A 21,735-nucleotide genomic window follows, 5' to 3' on the forward strand; every position below is an offset into this window, starting at 1 on the left:
GGCTCGGCAGCTCCGGGAGCAGCCTGAGCAAAAGTCTAGGAGCAGAACTAGCCTCAAGTGGCAGCAGCTGTACTGCTGAACTCGGTCTTCTGAAACAAGTGTTTAAACATTTCATGAAATATTTCCAAAGAGATCATTAGGACTTTGGATTTTTTTTTCTTCTTCTTTTAGTTCTCTCACACTTAGCCACACAAAAAGCTTTGGGAGTTCTTGGAGGTGAACTGCAGAGTGAGAGCATTGCTAGAGACTTATCGATATCTATTTATTGGGAAACTCAAAACCTCAGCAATAAAAAATTAAAAAACAAAAAAGCCTCCATCACCTCCTGCCTCATTCTTTGGCCAATGGAACCCAGAAGTCAAACTCGGTTGCTCTCTCTAAGTATAAAGCTGATTAGCAACAAAGATTTCCTAATGTCAAAGTGGAAAGATGAAGCAATAGATTTTACTCTTTCTTTAAAAAAAAGAAATAATGCAAAAGTAGTAAATTAACTCAGGTTCCCCCTCTACATAGGGGCTTTCTTTTTCAAGAGATTTAACCCACAAAACTTAAAGCTTCAATGAATCATATACTATGATGTTGCTTTCAGAGAATCGTTTGTATCAGATTCTTTTCCAAGAGTTGACATTAGCCTGTAGTGCTATTAAAGTCTCAACCTTCTCACAGTTTGAGATSACAGATTTTTTTGAATACTTGAACTGAAAAATACAGGTGCTTGCAGGTGCAAGCATAGAAACAGATTTTTAAATACTTTAATTAAACAGCTTCTTAGTGTAAAATACAGAGGAGGATTTCAGGAACATATTTGAAACACGATTTGTTAGACACTGCGAATCTACACATCCAATGACCATCATGCACAAAAGTCAGCAGGAACTTAAAAACAGATGTCCCAGGACAAGAAATATGCTACAGAACTTGACCCTGCCCATGTGTACATTGTACAACAACCTTACTATTAGTGAAGCCCAGAACATCTATCACTTAACTACACAAGGTGCCACAGGAAGAGGACCAGCTTAACAGCTTATCTCAAAACAAAAGCCCTTGGCCAAGAATAAGGAGAACTCAGAAATCCGAAATGCCTCGAGCTCATCATCTCCTGGCTAAAGTACTGGACCTGTTTTATTGAAGGTGAAATGCAAGACTGATGGGCCCAAAGATTCACAAAGTCGCCAGTCAGACACGACTGCAGTTCCTGCAAACAGATCACTACAGGTTCCACATGTTGGACTCAGCACTGTTACTCAGAGACACTTTCTAGGAAAATTTTAAGTAGTCTCTGGGATAGACCTTTGATCCTCTCTTCCTTATTTCATTTTTTTGTTTGTTTAAATTCCAGTGACTTTATCTCTGCTACATACTGGTCGATATAAAGAGATTARCAGCATTTTTATATCATCTTGCTGATTATGATCATATCCTATAATGCCTGAAATATGGAATAACCTTTTAAACCACTATTTAGAGCGAGTGGACAGCATCACTACCTCTCCCTGAAATCTCCTAAAAGGACACTTTAGTATGCAAGTAATCAAAGATAGTTTCATAATAGATTATTAAAAAGAAAGTGTAAAAAAATAGAGGTTTGCAACCAAATGCTAAAAGTTTTGAAAGGACTAGGTATATATAAATACTATTAGTATTTTCATTTTACTTAAGCCATGTTAAGGTTTAACATTAGTAGCAACATAAGGAATACACAGCATCCCAACACTGTTAAGAATCATATAAAAGAAATTTCAAATGATATTATAAATGATATTATATAAAGGAAAAGGAATAAAAACAACAACAAAAAAGTATTAAAAAGCCAACACCCCTGTAAAAATCAGTGCACTTCATTTTTTGTGAATAAAGACCCATAGCAAAATACCAACTCATGAGACTTTTCAGCTATAAACAGACTAACAAGTACTTAATTAGGTGATCAAGCAAGAATTGACAACCATTTCCCTAAAAGAACCTATAACAGTCAAAACAGAAACATTTTATAAACAGGATATGCATAGAGCATTTAAAACAGCCCTTCTTGCTTTGTGTACTGTAAGATACAAAGTGCTTCCTGAACTGAACTTGGGAAGGAAGCACCGTAGAGTTAAGGGTTGACGTCAAGATTTTTTTTTTAAAATGCAAGCTGACATTTAAAAAAAACATTTTAGTCACCCTCTATGACAGTATTTCCAAAGTCTCGCCCAAAGAGAAGTCTTAGATGACCAATAAATTAATCAGCTTCTATTTGGTAACAGTTCATTAGTTCTCACTGTACTGAATTCTTCACATACTGTGTAAAAGAAACTGGAAATACTGAGATATGTCCAGCTAATAAACTATTTCAGGATTACCAAATTATTTCTTTTATAACAGCTATTCCAGAAATGACCTATTAAAGGGCAGCAGCTACATTTCTAATCAGTAACAAGCCATTTTGCTCATACATTCCTTAAATCTTGCCTGGCAGAATTCCTGTGATCCTAGCAGGATATTGCCCTGATTTCTGGTACCTATTTTGTTCATAGCATTTCTCACATGTTCTAGAGAAATTTCAAACCTAAACATCATAAATACAAAGGCATCTCCATTTATTAACAAAATTTAAAGACACCTCTTGTAATCTAGTGTGACAACGCAATGCTGTTTTCAGGAAATAGCACCAGCTTTCTAGAGGCATGAAAATCTTTATTGAGGAGTGGTAAAATATTGTTGGGAAATTCCTTACCTCTATTTTACTTTGTGCCCGGTTTCACAAGACAATTTAGTCAATGAACTTGATCAATTTAGATTATAAGCAGAGTATGCAGAAAACAGCCAAATATTTTGAAGTATGGATTCTCATTACACAGGAAACAAGATAGACTCACACAGAACTGGACAATTTAGACTCCCTGTTATCCCAGTCAGGTCTAGCTTAGAGAAATCTACTGAAATTTGAACTAAAGACTTGAAATTTGAATGAACTTGAGTGAACAGCTGCAGGGAGATAGCATTGCCTGTATTTTTTTAATGTCAATTTTATTTTCGTAAATTACTTGTGCAATTACTTGAAATGACTTTCGTCCTCAGTAACTTTTGCTTTCTTCTCGTTAAGATCAGACAAAAACCACCAYAGCTATCTGACTAGGGTGTATCTGCTTTGGATATGCCCTAACTGATTCAATGTTTTTCTGTCTTGCAGACTGAAGGATATCAGATTACTGAATAAAGATCTTGTCAGATTACAGGTAAGCTAGAAAGCAAATGGCTTTTATAGCATTAAATGCAAGTACAGTCCATGTGAGCTGGCAATGAGGTTACAGTCCCTTTGAGCTGGCAATGAGGTACAGACATCGGGACAACAGAATTGGATATATATTGACACAAAGGCATTGCCTTCAAGTCCACTTCTTGAGTTTCATTCACTTACTAATTTTAAATGATGTGTGAACCCATAACCTGCAAACTTTTGGTGGAGAAAACCAGCCTGGTTAAACCCACACAGAATACAAATGTGCTTGCATTAAAATATAAGGGAGACCTTTTATCAGTAGGAAAAAAATGATGCTTGGAATATAGGAAAAGTCGTTGCTAAGCCTGAAAACTCAATTTGTTTTCCAAATGAGAATAAGAAGTGTTTAGAGAGTGTTCTGATTAACGCATTTAATTTATTTCTAACTAAGTACTCTTCACTTACTTGGATGCACATGTACCCAGTAAAAATAGTCACAGAATATCCAGTGAAGCTTAGCAATGAGTAAAGTAGTWAAACGCATTTATTTRCTGTTTCATATTAAGTCTTATTCATTAAGTCTTTTTTTYTTTCTTTTTAAAAAAAACACTTTATCTTCAAGATAGGTTTTCCTGATTAAAACAACATGAAAGAGTATGTGCTCCTCCTTTTCCTGGCTTTGTGCTCTGCTAAGCCTCTCATTGGTCCTTCCTATTTTACGCTAAAGAATGTGATGCTCCAAGATATGGAGGACGAAGACGAGGAGGATGAGGATGATAATTCTCTGTTTCCAACCACAGAACCACTAATTCCTTTTGACTTCTTCTCAATATGTCCCTTTGGATGCCAATGCTATTTGAGAGTTGTCCACTGCTCTGATCTGGGTAAGAAGTTTTCCAAGTTTTTTGGCAGTTCTGAGGCTGCTTATTTCACAGATGCAAGGAGTGGGCAGTGGGCACACCAGTCACACTATGCATGGCCTGCAGAAATAGAAGTAGTCCTCCCAAAATAACCCACTTAATTAGATCCTTTCATTACAAAAAGTATTCTCTTTTGACATCTGCTCTGTCTGTTTATATTTTCTTCCCCATCACATTCAATGATCTTACTGTGTTTTTATGTTTAGTAGTTAATGTCTGCACATGTATGAAAATACTTAGTTTCTCTTATATCTCCTTCACTGCAATAGGATTAACATCGATACCACGCAACATTCCACCAGACACTCGCATGATAGACCTCCAAAACAACAAAATTAGAGAAGTCAAGGAAAATGATCTCCAAGGACTCACATCACTTTATGTAAGCTCGTTATTTTCTGACTTTTAAATCATATTTAGCAATCCGAAATATTTCTATACTTTTAAAATACAGTAAAGTACACATGGTATCTTTAATCTCCAAGAGCATGTATATGGCTGCATACTCCAATGCTCATGTTAAAACATGCAAGAAGTTTCTTTGAGCTGTAAGAACTATGATACTTGCTACAAAAYCCAGGAAATGTACCACATATTTCACCCCACAAACTTTACCAAGCCTGGATAAATCTTAAGCATGCAGAAAAATACTTTGAAATACTTGCTGTATTTCAAAGGCTGCAAGACAAGCTCTCTTCATTGGCCCACTTGGCTCCTAGATCTACAGAACTGTTCACAGAACCTAATATCACAGGAGAACCAGATAAACCTTGTGAGGAAGATTTTCAGAAGGACCTAGATAGAAATCCAGTTGACCAAAAACAGACCAATACTGAATTCCTGAAGACATCAAGTGCTTTACCACTATTTTTGACACGCTCATACATGCTCCTAAAACAGACCAAGATCATTTTCACTAGCAACTGTTAAAGCTCGATAGTAGCGGTGCATAATAATCCTTTTTCCTGAAAGGAAACAAAATTAAATCATTTAAGTCAATCTGCTTCAGAATGCATCATTCCACAAGATGTCACTCGAGATTCAGTACTATTAAAGACTGATTTGCTCGTAAAAAAGACAAACCATCCCACAAGCTGCAATATTAGAGACAGCCTACTCCACATTAAAAAGACAGAAGAGACCCATTAAACCCATGTCAAACAAATTTGTTCTTAGTCATCTTTGGCTTCTGAGCAAGAGCTGAATAGAAGAGCCAGATGACTCCATTGTTTGCAATTACAGCTAAATGTCTCTTGTCTGGGCTCACAATACACTAACCAGCAAATGAAGGGTAAACACAGCATTTGCAGTTTATTTCTAGCATATAAACTCTTACAAACACTAGCCTCCAATGACAGAAAGGGACACTGAAATACATCAGGAATCACCACATAATATACAACACTCATCTTTTAATTATGTGTCTAATGAAAACTCTGAGCTGTTTTCATTTTTCTCACCAATTAATTTGCGATCATGTAGCAAGATCTAACAGATTTTTTACTGAAAGCAAGTTTACTTAGTAGAATTCATCTGAGCAGTAGGTTCCCTTAACAAAACCACAGATGACAACTTGGATTAGGAAAGAGAATTTCCTGTTTATTTCCTTAAGCCGTCCCCCTTTTTTGATGGAAAAAAGATTATTTTTTGCTTTGTTTTTCCCATGATCCATGTGAACAGAAGATTTATCTCTATCAAAGCTCAGGGAAGTAGAAAAGAAACAAAAAAGAATAATTTACATGTGGAAATTTGGAAATGTGATCTGATCTGCAAAATAATTTCAAAAAATTCATGACTTGCTGTCCCTACTTATATAAGTTACCTGGTAACACACTTTCTTTGTATATAGAAACCTGGAGTAGCCAGGAACAAGAAAATGTCCAAAAAACCCTGCATAGTTGAGAGACATTTAAGTCAATAAGAGTTGAAAATTATGGCAAATAAGATAAATTGATGTGTGTAAACCTCCAGTTTATAGACATTAACTTTTAGGAAATTCAGATAGAAAACATAGCTTTTATTTTGCAGCATGATCATTCTGAAGTAAGAGTTGAAATTTTGAGTTTCGTTTGCATTAAGGAACAAAACAGAACAATGACTTCAATTCTTGCAGGACCCCACAAAAGATATGAAAAAAATCATCTTGTTTTATCAGTTCATTGGCACCAAAGAACTCTGTCAGTGAGCTCTGCCAGAGCTATTTCTTCACTATCCAGTTGAGAGTCCATATTTTTCTTTTTTCATGATTAAGTATTAAATTTGTACTAAAAAATACCAACTGTAACAATTATGCACCAAACCCTCACTTAGAATATATAATCACAAAATTCCCATGTAGACAAATGTTCTTTGCATTACTTTTCTCCTATTCTATAGGCACTGGCTTTGAACAACAATAAAATATCCAAGATCCATCCTAAAGCCTTTCTACCAACAAAAAAGTTACGACGCCTTTATTTGTCTCACAATCAACTAACTGAAATCCCAACAAATCTACCAACCTCTTTAGCAGAGCTCAGAATTCACGCTAACAAGGTGAAGAAAATCCACAAGGAAGCCTTTAAAGGAATGAAGTCTTTACACGTTTTGGGTAAGTCCAATTAAATAAAAATATGTACTGGAAGTTTCATATATTCCATGTATTTTGAATTCAAATATTTCCCTAGTGAGGGAATATCCACACCGCAGAAACTCTTTCCTACTTGTATGAGAAGTCGCAAAACAGCTCAGGTGTCAGCAGCACTGTAGGACAAGTTTTACAGTCTTTAGCATCCCCCAAAACAGATGATCAAAGAGAATTACAGCAGCCCCTACAAATAAAGTTCCACTTTCAACACCTGTTTYGCCTGGGGTGATTCCATGCACGTCCGGTCAGCTTACCCAAATAGTCCTGGATATGGTGAAGATACGTTATGTATAATAAGAAATACTCAGAGATTATACAACTTCAACACATTTATCTTGGAATAGGATGTTTGCGATGTTAAATAAACATTAATTTGCTCTTCAGACATCAGAAGTCACCCTTATGAATATAATAAAATCAGTTATTTATAACTGAGTATAAAACACAAAATTCCCAAGTACTTTTTTTGTTTCTTGAACAGAAATGAGCGCCAATCCTCTAAACAACGATGGAATAGAGCCAGGAGCTTTTGAAGGAGTAAATATCTATCATATAAGAATTGCTGAAGCTAAACTAACTTCAATTCCTAAAGGTATATTTTGTTTTAAATTATCTATCTTACCTACTTCAGTACTAAAATTTTTTAACATGTATTAATTTTACACAAATGTTTATAAAGAGCCTTTTCTAAGTCAACTTTCCTGCTCATTCTTTCCAAAGCACCTCCTAGCTCATTTTCTCCCCCTCTTCTTCTGGGGAAGAGGATCTAATTTTGAGACTCATTTAAGGAGTGTGTGTGTGTGCGCACAGGCACACTCCTCCATGTCCCCCATCTCTGCCCTCTGTTCCCAAAAGGCTCCCAGTCTACTCTCTGGCTCTTGCCCACAGAACTACATGAAGAATTGACACAAGCAGCCAAGTAGCAAAAGCAAAACAGATTTTAAACACACTTCAGGTCTTTCACATTGATGTCTCTTAAATCCCTAAAGCTCAGACACGCTCCGCAGCAAAGGAAATTCAAAATTTAATATTTTAATGATACCCATGTAACATACTGTAAAATTAAATCGTTGCTTTGTTGAGTTGTACGTATGACCCTCATATTTTTATTAGGGCCTTATCCAGATAAGTTTAATTCTTTTTCGTAAAAAGATGAGGTACAGGGAAGTACCTCTATAGAAGAGAAGTTTAAAAAAATAACTAAAAAAACTTACTCTAAATATTAAGATATGGTAATTTAGAAAGTACTCAGCTGCAAATGATAGGTATCATACATCCTTCTAACTTCAGGTATATTAGCATAAAAAGATTTTCAAAAGTTACAAAATGTCCTTTAAATCTGCAATGGACAGATGGACAGTCTGCTGTTTTAATACTGTAACTCAGACAGAGCAACACTCTGAGGAACTGTAAATGGCAGAAAAACCATGATGCCAACTTGCATAAAACAAGTGCATAGAATCCAAAAGCAATCTTGCCAGAACAGCACAACTCTTGCATCCTTCGGAAGGAAAATAAATATCTAAAGGCATGTTACAGGTTCCACAGAGTATAGTTTTGTGTGCCTACTACTACTACTGAAGAATTGCATATAATATCCAGTGAATGAAAAATATTACTGACAGCAGTTATACAGRTTTTTGAAACTTTGAAATCTGTTTTGACTCATTTTCTTAGCACCACTATAAGCATTTTCACATTTTTATTTTCTAACTATGAATGGTTAGCTTTAGAAAACTATATATAAAATTGACACTTGCCCATCATCCTGTTTTGTTCTATTTCTGAATAAAATATTGGAAAATGGAATATATGAAACTTACAAGAAGGTTAAAGATTAATATTAATCTTCCTTGACCTTAACAGTTAAACTGCCAAACCACGGGAACATCACAGGAAAGTCTACTTGCCCTTTGACACTCACTTTAAGGGGGCTTGGTTCTTATGTTAGATAACTCCTCTTACACATTTAAAAACAACAACATCTTGCTAACCATGATTATCCAAACATCCATAAAGTAAAAATCTGAAAAAAAATAGTTTACTCTTTGCCTTGAATCTTCTAAACAAGAATAATCAATGATCAAACAGGAAGATTTTTACCATCTCTCATGCTATTTTTTTAAATCAAATGATGTTGCAAAGAATTTTAAAAGTAACATTCTTGTATGCGATACCCATTCATTTGTTGCAGACAATCCCCCAAGGTTTTTCATTATATTTCAAACACAAAAGAAAATTGTTGTTGGAAATATTCCAACAAAAATTACTTTAAAAGTTGGCTTAATTTTTCTCACTGTGTATTTGTTCTACATCAGAACTTCCCTCCAGTCTCCTAGAGCTTCATTTAGATGACAACAAGATCACGACAATTGAACTTGAGGACTTTAACCGGTATAAAGATCTTCAAAGGTAACTAACTACTGCTAAGCAGAATGTTGCCTATRAGGTATTTGAAAGCCAAGAGAAAGAGGTAGAAAGTTTTTAGAAGGAACCACTGTAAATAAGAAACTTAAAAAAAATTGAGTATGCAACACAGGTTTGACATTATATATCTTGGCTGTAACTTCCATAGAAGCATTTAAAAACAGCATCTGATTACAGAAGGCAGTCATCAAATTACTACCTTATGGTGTCCTAATGATGTGCAATGGATTTTTTTTTAATAATATATCACTGTTAGCAGTAACACAACACTAACAAGCACTATATGTGTTTCACGAGCTCAGAATATGAGTCTTAAAATACATTTGTGGTCACATTCAGAAGTATTTAATACTTGTTTCCAGCTTAGTATTTTGACAAAAAAGTCTAAGCAGCACTGAATTAAGTATTTCATAGTAAAAGTRAAAAATGGAACAGTTTTAAACTACCAGCTTCAGTTTCTGAAGAAAATAGAAAGGAGGAAAGAGAGGTTACACGATGAACAGAAACAGCAACTCTGAGCTGACTTGAGTCTCCACTTTCTGAATGATCTTCATAGCAACAGAGGTTGAAGTTTTACAGTAAAAAAATATAATTAAAGACTAAAGAAAATATGGAARTAGAGAAAAGAATTGAATTGCTTATTGTTAAGATAGAATGCTTTTGATAAGTTACATATAACTATCTTTAAAATTCACTTTTTGGGGGGCTACTTATTAAAACAACTTTTTTATTGCTGTATTAATATACTTTGTAGCTACACTACTAAAAAGGGCATGAAATAATTTACAATCAGATTTTTATGTTTAACATTTTAACTCTTTCTCCTTAAAGAAGGAAAACTGCATTCAAAACTGGACAACTGCTCATAACCTGGCTAACTACTGTCCTTTAAGTAGACATTAAACTAAGAAAAAAATAGGCCTTTTTCTTTSTATCAGAAGATTTCATCCTTCTTGCTCAATTCTGTTCCCCCCCTCCATGAACTCCATATGTGATAAATCTTTAAAAATGAGTCTCTACTGATCTTTAATGAAATATTTCTTGTATGTTTTCTAGGCTAGGTCTTGGGAACAATAAAATCAAGGATGTGGAAAATGGAAGTTTTGCCAACATACCACGTGTGCGCGAGATTCATCTTGAAAAAAATAAGCTCAAGAAAGTTCCTCCTGGACTACCCAATCTGAAATATCTGCAGGTTATATATACTAAACTTAATATATGCTTTGGTGTGATATTTGATAGTCACATCGTCATACTGAGGAATGCCATCAGAACAACAATAAAAACTAAACAATGTTTTACAAGATGGTTTRTGTGTTGAGATGTAGAAGAGGGTGAAACTTGGGGGAAGGGAAAAAAGCACAAAGAGCACATGGCAGGCTATCTGGTTCAAGTTCTCTCATCTGAATTTCACTTATTTCCATTTGTTACATCACTTCAGAGAAGCATCTTTTGATAAGCATGTATATAAAAACAAAACAAAAACTTAAAATGTAATGCAAGTTTAGTTACTCCTGACAAAAGGCTTCTTTKGCCAATGTATATGATTTTACTCACAGAATTCTAACCTCTAACATCATTGGAAATGTTGCTAATTTATGCTACATTATCATTAAACTCATCCATTCATATTATTTCACAAGTCTCTCCTAATATCAACTCTGCTACAGACTACTTTCTATTACTATTATTAAACCACTGAAAATATAGATCCTGAGTTACAAGTGGATATTCCACATGAATAGAGACAAAACTTTCTAACATGCTAATAAATGAATACAAAATTTTCTGTATGGGATGAATGCGACATTTTCTAGGTATTTAAACCAGATTTTTAATTCTTGATGCTATTTAATGTCTAGATCAATTGCCTTCATAGAAACGCTCTATATGCCAATGAGTGCAGAGATATTTCCAATTTACACACTAAATATTATATTTTATATCATTGCAGGTAGTCTTTCTCCATTCCAATCATATTGCAAAACTGGGAGTGAATGACTTCTGTCCAACAGGAGGAAGAAAGAAAAAAGCGCTATACAGCGGTATAAGCCTCTTCAACAATCCTGTAAAATACTGGGAGGTTCAGCCTTCGACTTTCCGTTGCATTTTAGCCAGAAACAGTGTACAACTTACAAATTTCCTTAAGTAATACAGAAGGGGAGAATTTCAAAAACAATTGGTCCAAATCTGTTTTGTAATACTTGAAATCTGCTAGGAAATGGCAATTTTTCACTATTTAACCGGTTTACAGAGTATTTACGGTTTCAGAGACAAAGGAGAAAAAAATACATTGGTAGAATCCATTGTGTTACTTGACAAAGTTCAATCTATATCTGAATAATTTAAGCATAACATTCATATCTCATGGAAAGACTATTGCAAGTAGAACTGGAAACTGTATTTGATGTTTCCTACTATGGACATTAAATTCTTTACTTTAAATTGCAAAGTTTTGACATCTTCTCTTAAAAATATATTCTAAAGATCAAGTAAAATAACTTTTTTCAATCATAAAGTCTTTTTCTCTTTTTAATTTAAAAAATATTGCAAACAATTTATCAGATTTCAAGGACAAGTTCTTGTGCCATTTTTGATAACCAATAAACAGGGAAAGATGCAACTAGAAGGTACTGTATTTTGAGCTGTGGTGTAAGCAAACTAGAATATACTTTCATAACATAGTTAGCAAGATAAAGATGGGTTTCATACTATGAAGGAATAAAGAAGTTTAAAGTTTTTGGTATTTATTACTGCAACTAGAGAAAGTAGAGAAAGTCCTTTGATGTTTTACTGTCAATGCAATTTAAGGCACTCTGAACATTAAAAAGTAGCATTCAAAATTTAGCATATGCTTGAAGCTTAATAGAAGTGGTAATCAATCTCTTTTTAGACCAGCACAACCATTTTCTTCTATTACAAGTATAACCATGTTCTTCATTTAATTTGTTTCCTCTTTTATATTTTTGACTTCACACGGGTCAGGAATCCCTCAATGTTAGTACGTACCCTAAAATCGCTGAACCCAAGCAGCAGATAGCTGGAACTCAACTCCCCTGACTTACGTATGTCAGCACATAGGTATCTCATTACCAACAGTACTGTATAAAACGGATATTTTATATATCTATTTAGTGTATGTTTTGATTGGGATTCAAAATAAATTAAATTTGAAGAATACTTCTGTGTTTTTTTTAAATAAGAATAACAAATTGAGACTTTTTCTTACAACACCCAGTAGGTGAATGCTTTGAGAGATGATATCCAAACATTTTTCACACTCTGGATATTTTCCCTGTTCTTCCTTTTTCCAAATCCACACACAAAGCACATTTAACGCTACTGTTCTTCATATATCTACCAATTCAATGATTTATTTGAACCAGCTACTGAAAGCAACACAGAAAAGGTGTATAGAAAGAAAATGCTACAGAGAATTCAAGCAATCCCCAAAACTCTCAGCCTGTCCCATCTCCCTAAGCACACTTGTAGTACACTAAGTAAATAAGTCTCAAGGCTAAAAATATGATTTTTTCCATATGCTTGATCTCCTTACAATTTTATATATTTTTATATTCTTTATATTTTATATTTTGCTGGAACTGCTATGCCATTTAGAGATCGTACACATTCAGGTTCCTGACTGATATAGTTATAGAGGTCCATAGGATAAGTTCATCTAATCACTTAAATCTACAAGCTCCTCACTTATGACTGTTAAAACTAAAAGGAACAGTTTTTGCAAACAGAATTTCTGTAAAACACTTTGAAGCAAATTGATTATTGATATGAGAGAGCAAATACAGGCCATAAATGCTATTTTTTTCTGAAGCTACATATTCCCTCAGAAGAACAGTCTTAGCCTCTCCATCCTTACAAAACTAAGTAATTGAGAATAAAACAGCTTAGTAACATAACAATAACACATCAGACTAGTCATTCATCTTCTAATGAATCATTACTTATCATTACTCCAACTTTACTCCAATCATTACTCCAACTTTAAATTCACAGGTAGAAGTACTCACTAGCTCATTTTAACAACCCAAATCCACATCCATTCTCTCTGAAGGATAGGCTTCCCTGTCAAATACTGAAATAACTAGCTCCTGATCTCATATCAGAGAGGCAAAGCATCAAAGGCAATTAAGAGTTGAAGAAAAGGGAAGAATTGGAATAAATGAACTTTCCTACCATAGCTGAAGTTTTCAAGTCACATAAGGGTTTCAGCACTTAAAATACCACCTGGAACATGAAAACAAAACAGCTACTGGGGCTTTTTAGTCTAAGAAAACTAAATGTTATTTGAGGATGGTCAGTGATCCTAAGAGTGTCCTCAAATGTTCCTCAGCCTCAGACCTCACATGAAAGTTTCCCTATAGGTATAGCCCAGCATAGTGCCCTCAGTTCCAAGAAAGTAGATTTAAAAAATAAGGTATGGTAAATACACACAAAACACAGACACATACACACAAAACACAGACACATACACACAAAACACAGACACATACACACAAAANATACACACAAAACACAGACACATACACACAAAACACAGACACATACACACAAAACACAGACACATACACACAAAATTTCACCAAAATGTGGAATACTGTTGAAAACATTACAGTAGGAAAGATTTGTAGGTGTGACATTAACTGTGGTACCTGGTGAATAGATGTGGACATATTAAAACATGGAACAAAGTCCTAAGAGAGACGACCCCATAGTCTTACCTTACCTTTCTAAAGACTTAAAGAATTTCAAGATACCAGCCCTCCCAAATATTTATTAAATAATCTCTAAATGATTTTTATCAGCTGCTCAACTTGTCATCATCTTGAGGTAAACTCAGCTAGCTTCAGCTTCTATTTAAATCATCTTGACAGATTTGCATCAAGGCAGATAAATATCAAATGGTTCATTGCACCAGGCTCCTGTAAAAATAATTCCTTTCATCCATTTTGTATCTTTGTTTTATTTTGACATAAAACCAAGTGGTGGTTATACTGCAATACAGACTTCACAGAATAAAAAGTGCTTTGGCAATGATTTCTAAATATGGGCAGCAACGAACTGAACTAGACAAATGTGATAATGCTGATAATACGCTGGTGCTTGAAAGTCTCTTTTCCCCCACACACACAGGACAACAGACCTTAGTATCAATAGAAAGTTGGAGGGGAGGAAAGAGGGAGGGCATGATCCAAGAAGTTGGCTACACCTTTACATACTCCCTTGATGCTACAAAAGAGAGAGGGGTGAAAGAAAAGATCTGATATAAAACCTTCTAAGGTTTTGCCTCTATTAACTATTTCTGTACAAGTAACTACATTCCTTTAACAATACAATAACAAAAGAATCTATATTCTTTCTAAGCTTTTCAAAGTTTAAAACGGGTTTCTTTTTTACTGAGAACCTGTCGATTCACCACACAAAGTCAGTTAACAAATTTCACCAGGGGATGGCAGGCTAAGCTAAGCAATAGAGGGAAAAGCAGTTCTTCCAAAATATAAATACCAAAGACTGTTGATAACAGCTTAGGAAACTTCACAAATACTTAGACTGCACTGCTTGATCAGTCTTATTTGAGTACTAGTACTGAGTAGAAGTCAGTAGAAGTGCTGAGTACTTCTAAAGACAGTTCTATCCCCTCTTCTCTGCCACTATTTGTCAAAAGATGAAATTATCTCAACTCCTTGTACCTTTTCCCAGCCTTTTCCACCAGTACCTACTCTCCTAGAAGCATATCAATAGGAAGAATATTATAGATGTTAAATAGTATTGATAGTAAAACAACAACAAAAGCAGTAAGAAAGCTTAAAGAATACAAAATACTACCAATTCTACCTTGCATCATCAATCATGGCAGGTGCATACAATGCAAGTATTAACTTTAATGCAATAAAACAGTCTTTCTTTTGTATCTATATGGAAAAGAAAGGAATTCCTTTCTTTTCCTAGGATGGAATTAGGGTGCAGAATAAAGCACATGAAACTACAGATTATCCAACTGCTTCCTCTTACTGCCAAACATGTTAAAGAAAATGAAAGAGGGATGATTTTTCTACTTTTTCTCATCAACAGAATCACCAAAACTGTACACAAATTCAGTGTATTTGGCAATGCTCTAAGGGCTAAGAAGTAGGAAAGCCTTGAGGACCAGAGAAAGAACACAGCTATTCCATGCCAGCCATCACTGCATGATATTAGGAAAAGTCATAAAATCATAAAAGCAATAAGTCAAAGCCATCTGCAACTGAACTTGAGTAACAATTTCAGTTTTACAGTTCCAGGCCAGTATCTTATAAGAATGCAGCTCTGTTCCTTTTGGGGGTTGCACCAATTTGCTGACAAGCTAGAAACTGAGAAATGGACTGTCAAGAATGCACGTGGTCATTCTTCCTTCTTTCTATCTGCCATGAGTATCTGACAACATGATATAACTCTCTAAGCAAATGGATAAAGACTGTAAATGAGGTCTGAAGGATAAGAACAAACCTTAGTGTTGCTATCACTAAGTTGCTCCATGAAAGAGGAAGCTACTGAAGTTTGCCTTCCTACAGATTTGAGCCTTAACCGTTTTGTTTTTAGCTCCTTTCTACCTCCCAGCACATTCCTCAGTGTATTCCCCACAGCTCCTTGCACAGCTACCACCTGCTTGGTTTCCAAGTGACAGAGCTAAAAGGATGCCAAGGCATTAGTCAACCTGCCTGCTCCATCTCACCAGCTGGCTGCCGGCTCCAAGAACCAACACAGAGCTGTCTTTTCCTCATTCCCGGTACCTATTTGGAGCTTTCTTTTACACAGCTGACATTTTACACAAGTCTGTAGAGTACTCATACCTCTATCTTCTGACAAATTCACCTAAAATTAGCCTTATGGACCAAAAGTGAAAGTGCCAAGTGAAAAAATAAAGATAAGTAAAAGATTTTTCTCCTTTGGAAACCAAGTAGAGAAAGTACCCAAGACCAGATGGGGGGGAGGGGGGAGATATAAAGTATGATAAGCAAACTATTAAACACTTATGCTGGTCTCCTAGAGTGAAAACATGTTTTGGCTACCGAAAAACAAGGTTATAATATGGAAATTTGATATTGCACTGCTCTAAATTACTATTTCCCCTTAAAATTAGATCTTAAAAAAATGAAGCCACTGAACAATTTCAAAAAGCAGTTCTCATAAGAAGCAATTTCTAGTTTCTTTTAGATACAGCAATCAACATTACAATTATGAAATACACTTGTTCAACTATAGCTGGTCATTTACTAATGTTACAACACTGCTTTTCAAGTTTAAGTTYGACCATAAGAGAGTTAAAGCTCCCAGAGCTGAAATTTCTACTGAATATTTTGGTTTTCAYTACTAATAGTGCTATGACTAGTACTGGCTCACTAAAATCAGCTTGAGCAACTCCAAATACCAGAAGACTCGCCAGTAAAGTTGAACTTAAGCAGAGGGTCTCAAGTTTCCAAATTTGAGCTATGCCAATTTGTTTTCACCAGGCCTATGGATTTTTTTCTAATCTGCATCGATTTAAAAAGAAAAGTTCACTGTTTTACTACATATTAAAAAGAAACAAAAAATAAGTAATAAAGGCATTACTTTTCAATGAAGTTCAAAGAGAAGAAAAAATCCAAATGAAAACATTAAGAATATTGAGCAGTGGTGACTGATGTTATTACTGTCTTAAGAAAAGATTCCTTGTTAAAACATTGCACAATTTATTTTGAAAAAATAAAGTTCACCACAATAGACAAAAGAAATTAGTACTTCTACTTTGTTTTTACCAGAATTTAACACCAGTATTACAATAAAAGTAATGAGAAGCTAAAAATAATGAAAACATGATCTAAAACCTTTCTTTTTTCCCCTTCCTTTTGCTCTGTTCAGAATTTAAAGCTGTTTTTTGGTTCCTTTCCTCCTTTCTGGGGAAACTAAAGTTTGAGAATAAAACTGCTAATAAGAAACATATGGAAAAACTCTAGAGTAAATGAGAATCTGACTTGAACTCCAAATGCCACGTATCACATACCAGTGTCTCAAATTATCTGGTAAGATACATACAACATTTTCCATGCATCCTCAGTTAATCACCTGAGACAGAAGACAATATGAAGTGTAAAACAAAAAAAGATTTGATTTTCAAAGACCAATTAATCTTTTGAAAAAACACAAATAGGAACCCAGACATCTCCCTCATTCTAACTATTTGGGATGTTTCTAAAAGCTGTGTTTGCCAAAAAAAGATTAGCTCAATAGAATATGCTGCCAACAGACAGACTGCACACTGCAGTTTTTCAAATAAAACACAAACAGTTTTGCTCAACAGAACTCTGCAATTCTGGAATTAACTATCATGCTGCTGTGATTGAATCTGGGAAGTCCATATAACCAGGTTTTCTTATCCACACACTATTTTTCAGTCTGGAACTCTTGTCCAGGGGAATTTGAAGACTATGAAAGTCTGGAACCATAGCATTCTGATTGCAGTTGACTAGAATTTCACATACACTCACACACAACTAAGTCTTGCCACAAAGTCCCTGTGAGTGAAAAATAATTCCAAAATCTTGGATGCATTACACTAACTGCATATATACAGACCATCTGTGCATCACATGAAACACCTTATCTGTCAGATGCATTATGCATTTACTACATATCATCTATACAAAGCTTTTTATCAGAAACAAGGAGCACAAAATTGAAAGTCCTATACCTTCATTTGGAGTAATTAAGAAATAAGTTTCTTCTGAATATAACAAGGAAACATCAGTAGGAAAAATTTTCTAGTGGATTCACTGTCAAAAGCTGCAAAATTGTTTGAGTACAAACCATTAGCATAAGCATGCACTTGCCTCTTAGCTGTTCAGCCTGTTTTATCCAAGTTCCAAGTGATTTTTTTAGATGCAAAGGATTAATGAAAAGATTTTCTTTACAGAAACACTTGTCCCTAATTTCTTTGCTTTTTCACTTCTGGAAAATGAAGGTATCCTGCCATCTTGTAAGATATTATTTTACCTAAATTGATATTCTATTAAGGCCATGAGGAAGAACATTCAGATACCATAATATAAAAAACAAACAAAAACACCTTTATATGCTCCACAGCATCAATGAGAGGAAATGAAAAAACAGCAATCAGCAACAGCAAATTTAAGAGAATTAATGAAGAATCTTAAATCAAAGCACCATTTTATCTATATATAAAATAACAAATCTAAAAGGTCTTTGAAATATTTTTCAAATATATGTTTTGTACAGTTAAGAGGGTGGTTTTCAGTTGCTCAGCATGTCTTGTCTAGTAACTCCAAGCAGGATGAACTTTCACACGTGTAAAATGGACTGCATAAAAGCAGAGTTGTCAGATCCTATAATACTCCTTACTAAATGGGAGACCACACAGTCTCCCATTTAGTCCTTACTAATATGTAGAGACCACAGACTAAGATGCAGGTCAGAGGCAAGTGGAGGCCCCACACAAGCTGCAGCTCAAGCCTCCCTTCCTCTCCCAAAAGACCGTCTTGCCTCAGCTCTGCGTCTTGCTTAGCAGATATGATGACCCCCTTCCCGCAGCCTTTAAATGTGCATTCACAGAAGAACTTCTGGAATGATTCTGCACTGAAAAATAGAACAACATGAAGGCAGTAAGAGCTATTATTACTGAGTTTTATGTGCCCTGGTTGAGTTGGCAGCTCTGCAAAGACAAGCTTGACTTACTGAGAAGTCTGCCCTACAGGATCTACGTTTTCAAACCAGCTTTGACATAGGAAAAAACCTCTGCTGCCCTTGCAGCCTCGGTAATCAGCTGGCTCTATGGAAAACATGCACACATAAGAAGCGCCTTCAGCTCACATGCAAAACCATCCAGGCTGCTAGTAGTCTGCCAGCAGTGTTTCTGGAATGCCTGTTCAGTCTTAAAATATCCTAGACATGCCAATTTCTATCTGCCATTTCTTTCCGTGGCTACAATCTGATCTGGAAGTGCAGCCCAGTCTTGATGACATATGCTTGAGACTGTTTCTTACTTTAGAGACCCACAGGCTTTATTGAAAATAAAATTACAATAATCAAGCTTCCTCCTTTTATGTGATGTGTGATCACACATTTCTTTTCTCTGCAGCCAATTGGAATAATACATTCACATCAACAGTTCCCATCTAAAACATGCACAACTCCTTCAATACAGGTTCACAAGTTTATAGTTTTGAGTGAAATCCTGAAGAATATACTAATATAATTTATTCCACCTAATATCTAGGCAAATCCCATTCCTGTATTAGGCCGCTTCAGTCTCAGTGGTTATCTTCTCTATTTACACTTCTGGCAATGTTTTGCATAGAAATCTTAAACTTCAGATAAGAAGTTTTTAAGTTTACAAGTACTAACAGTTATGAGAATGCAAAAAAAATCAATGAATATTAGAACAATCTCTACTCTTAAAGAGTCACTTCAGAGCCAAAGCCGAAAAACCTAGCAAATCTCTGAAGTTGAACACAGTTAAGGCAGAAGGTAACGTTTCAAGCATTGGAATTTATAGAAATGATCCACCCAAGTCTAGTTAAATTAATCAGCTTCAAGCCAAATCTGCTTTTGAGTTTGATATATATATCTTGCTATACATGCAGCATAAATGCATAAATAAAACAGTAAAGTTCATAAATTCCACAGTACTAACAAACAAAAGACCTTAGGAAACAAAGATCTTCACCTTAAATCTATCTACACTATTTTTCAAACCATTGAAAAATCAAAACAATTTGAAAACATAATAGATGTCTCATAGCCTTTGAAACAAGAAGTCTTTTGTTTCTGATGTTCAATTTAATCCTCTCATTACTCTTCTTGTAAGGAAATTCTTACCACATCACAATCCAAAAATAAAAGATGATCAAACCACACAGCCTGACCAAGATTATAAAGCATAGACTTGTTTGTATCCAAGATAGTTTGTGGGACAAAAAGGAATTCAGCCTTGACATACACCATGGACAGATCTGCATAGTCTTCTGCAGCTATATATGCTTTAAATCACAAGCTTCACAACATTTCTGTGAATGGACAGATGCTTTTGCTTTGCCACTGTGGATATTTAAATGCATCCTGAGATGTCAGGTCTCCTGATAGCGTAAGAGGACTTGGAAACAGTTTAAAACAATAGAAAAATATCAGGTATGAAATTCAAAAGTAAATTCAGTCCAATTTGAATTTATCTTTAGAGAAAATTGCTATAATTTTTGCATAAGTTTCATGTAGAATTGTTAATATAATGCAACTTCCAAAGAAACCTACCATATTATCTTGCTCTTAAATATATATTTATATATATATGTGTATTTCAGCAGCCATAAGTTACTATTAAACGGCATAGCCTAAATACAATGGTATATTTTTGATTGATAATTATGAATATATTTTAAAAATAATTATTTTCGTTTTTAGTATCATTTGGATTTGATGGTATATTGTAGTAATTACTCAACTACTTAAAATAGAACTAGTTAATGATTACAAAACTATTATTTTACTCTTTCAACTTCTCCTTTACAATTCAGTATTCTCTACCAAACATTTAAATGCTTTATTACCAGTATGGCCACAGTACTCCCACAATATTGTTTTTGTTCTCATGGTTTCTGGTGCTTTTCTTTGTATCCCAAATGTGGGAATTAGGTGTGAGACTTACTGTGAATAGTTAATTACAACTTTGGAAGGATTCTAAGCATTACAATAGCGTACCAAAAATGCTATGTAGCACGACTATTTTGCAAAAGGAAAGAATATGGAGATGGGGATTAATATATAGATGAAGATGTTTATTAACAGGAAATTCTCTTAGCACATCATTTCCCACAATTTTGATTTTTTTAAATTATTTTTTAGTGGCAAGTTTTAAAGGGTGAAACCTTTGGATAACTGAATAAGCGTAGCTGACCTTACACTATGAATTCATGACTTGAATTCATGACTTCTGAGATATTCCAAGTCTTATTCTCTCAATCTTTTAACTTGAACTGCTAACACCRAATAAGTCTCATGAAAATATTGAGGTGATCATGACAAAAGTGGATTTTTTTTTTTTTTTTAAACAGACTTATGACATGTCATTTACAATAGCTGATGATGTGGCATGAAACTTCTTTACTGGCAAATTAGCAGAGGGTTAAAGAGTATGATTCTGCTTTGCCTTCCCACAAGATACCACAAAATATGGTTTAGAGAGATCTTTCATTCCTTCAGCTGTGTTAGGTTATTGCTCAGCTGATTTCATCAACWAAGTCATTTGTCCTCTACAGCTTGAGCTGCACAAACCTCCATGGAGTAAGTGCTCTTGGTATGCTGGAATTAAAAGAACCAGTTCTGGTATCTTGTGCAATTATGATTGATAAACATATAATTTTAATAAAACGTTTGTAAATACAATTACTAAGCTTTTACTTTAAGTGAAAAAATTGATTTCTCTTACCAGTTAGAAGATTTTTCCATTTTCTTTCCATTTTGTAAGTTTGCAATCTATCACATTGTGTGTGCTTGACTTGCCTCCCCTATTA

The 21,735-nt window shown here is 34.7% G+C and overlaps 2 protein-coding genes across 2 annotated transcripts in view; one reads left to right on the forward strand and one right to left on the reverse strand.

The window, feature by feature from the left end:
* The window catches only part of ASPN (asporin), a 13,319-nt gene extending 1,989 nt beyond the window's left edge, over positions 1–11,330 (forward strand). Inside the window, exons 2-9 of the mRNA XM_026046014.1 lie at positions 3,176–3,221; positions 3,828–4,089; positions 4,395–4,507; positions 6,502–6,715; positions 7,233–7,343; positions 9,070–9,163; positions 10,235–10,373; positions 11,133–11,330. Of these exons, the coding sequence (XP_025901799.1) occupies positions 3,852–4,089; positions 4,395–4,507; positions 6,502–6,715; positions 7,233–7,343; positions 9,070–9,163; positions 10,235–10,373; positions 11,133–11,330 (1,107 nt within the window). The 5' untranslated portion in view covers positions 3,176–3,221; positions 3,828–3,851. The remainder of the gene's footprint in view (positions 1–3,175; positions 3,222–3,827; positions 4,090–4,394; positions 4,508–6,501; positions 6,716–7,232; positions 7,344–9,069; positions 9,164–10,234; positions 10,374–11,132) is intronic.
* CENPP (centromere protein P) overlaps positions 1–21,735 on the reverse strand; it is a 101,545-nt gene that overhangs the window by 49,509 nt on the left and 30,301 nt on the right. The window lies entirely within an intron of this gene.

This window comes from Nothoprocta perdicaria, unplaced genomic scaffold (assembly GCF_003342845.1).
Source record: "Nothoprocta perdicaria isolate Ctin4 unplaced genomic scaffold, notPer1 scaffold_42, whole genome shotgun sequence".
NCBI lineage: Eukaryota > Metazoa > Chordata > Aves > Tinamiformes > Tinamidae > Nothoprocta > Nothoprocta perdicaria.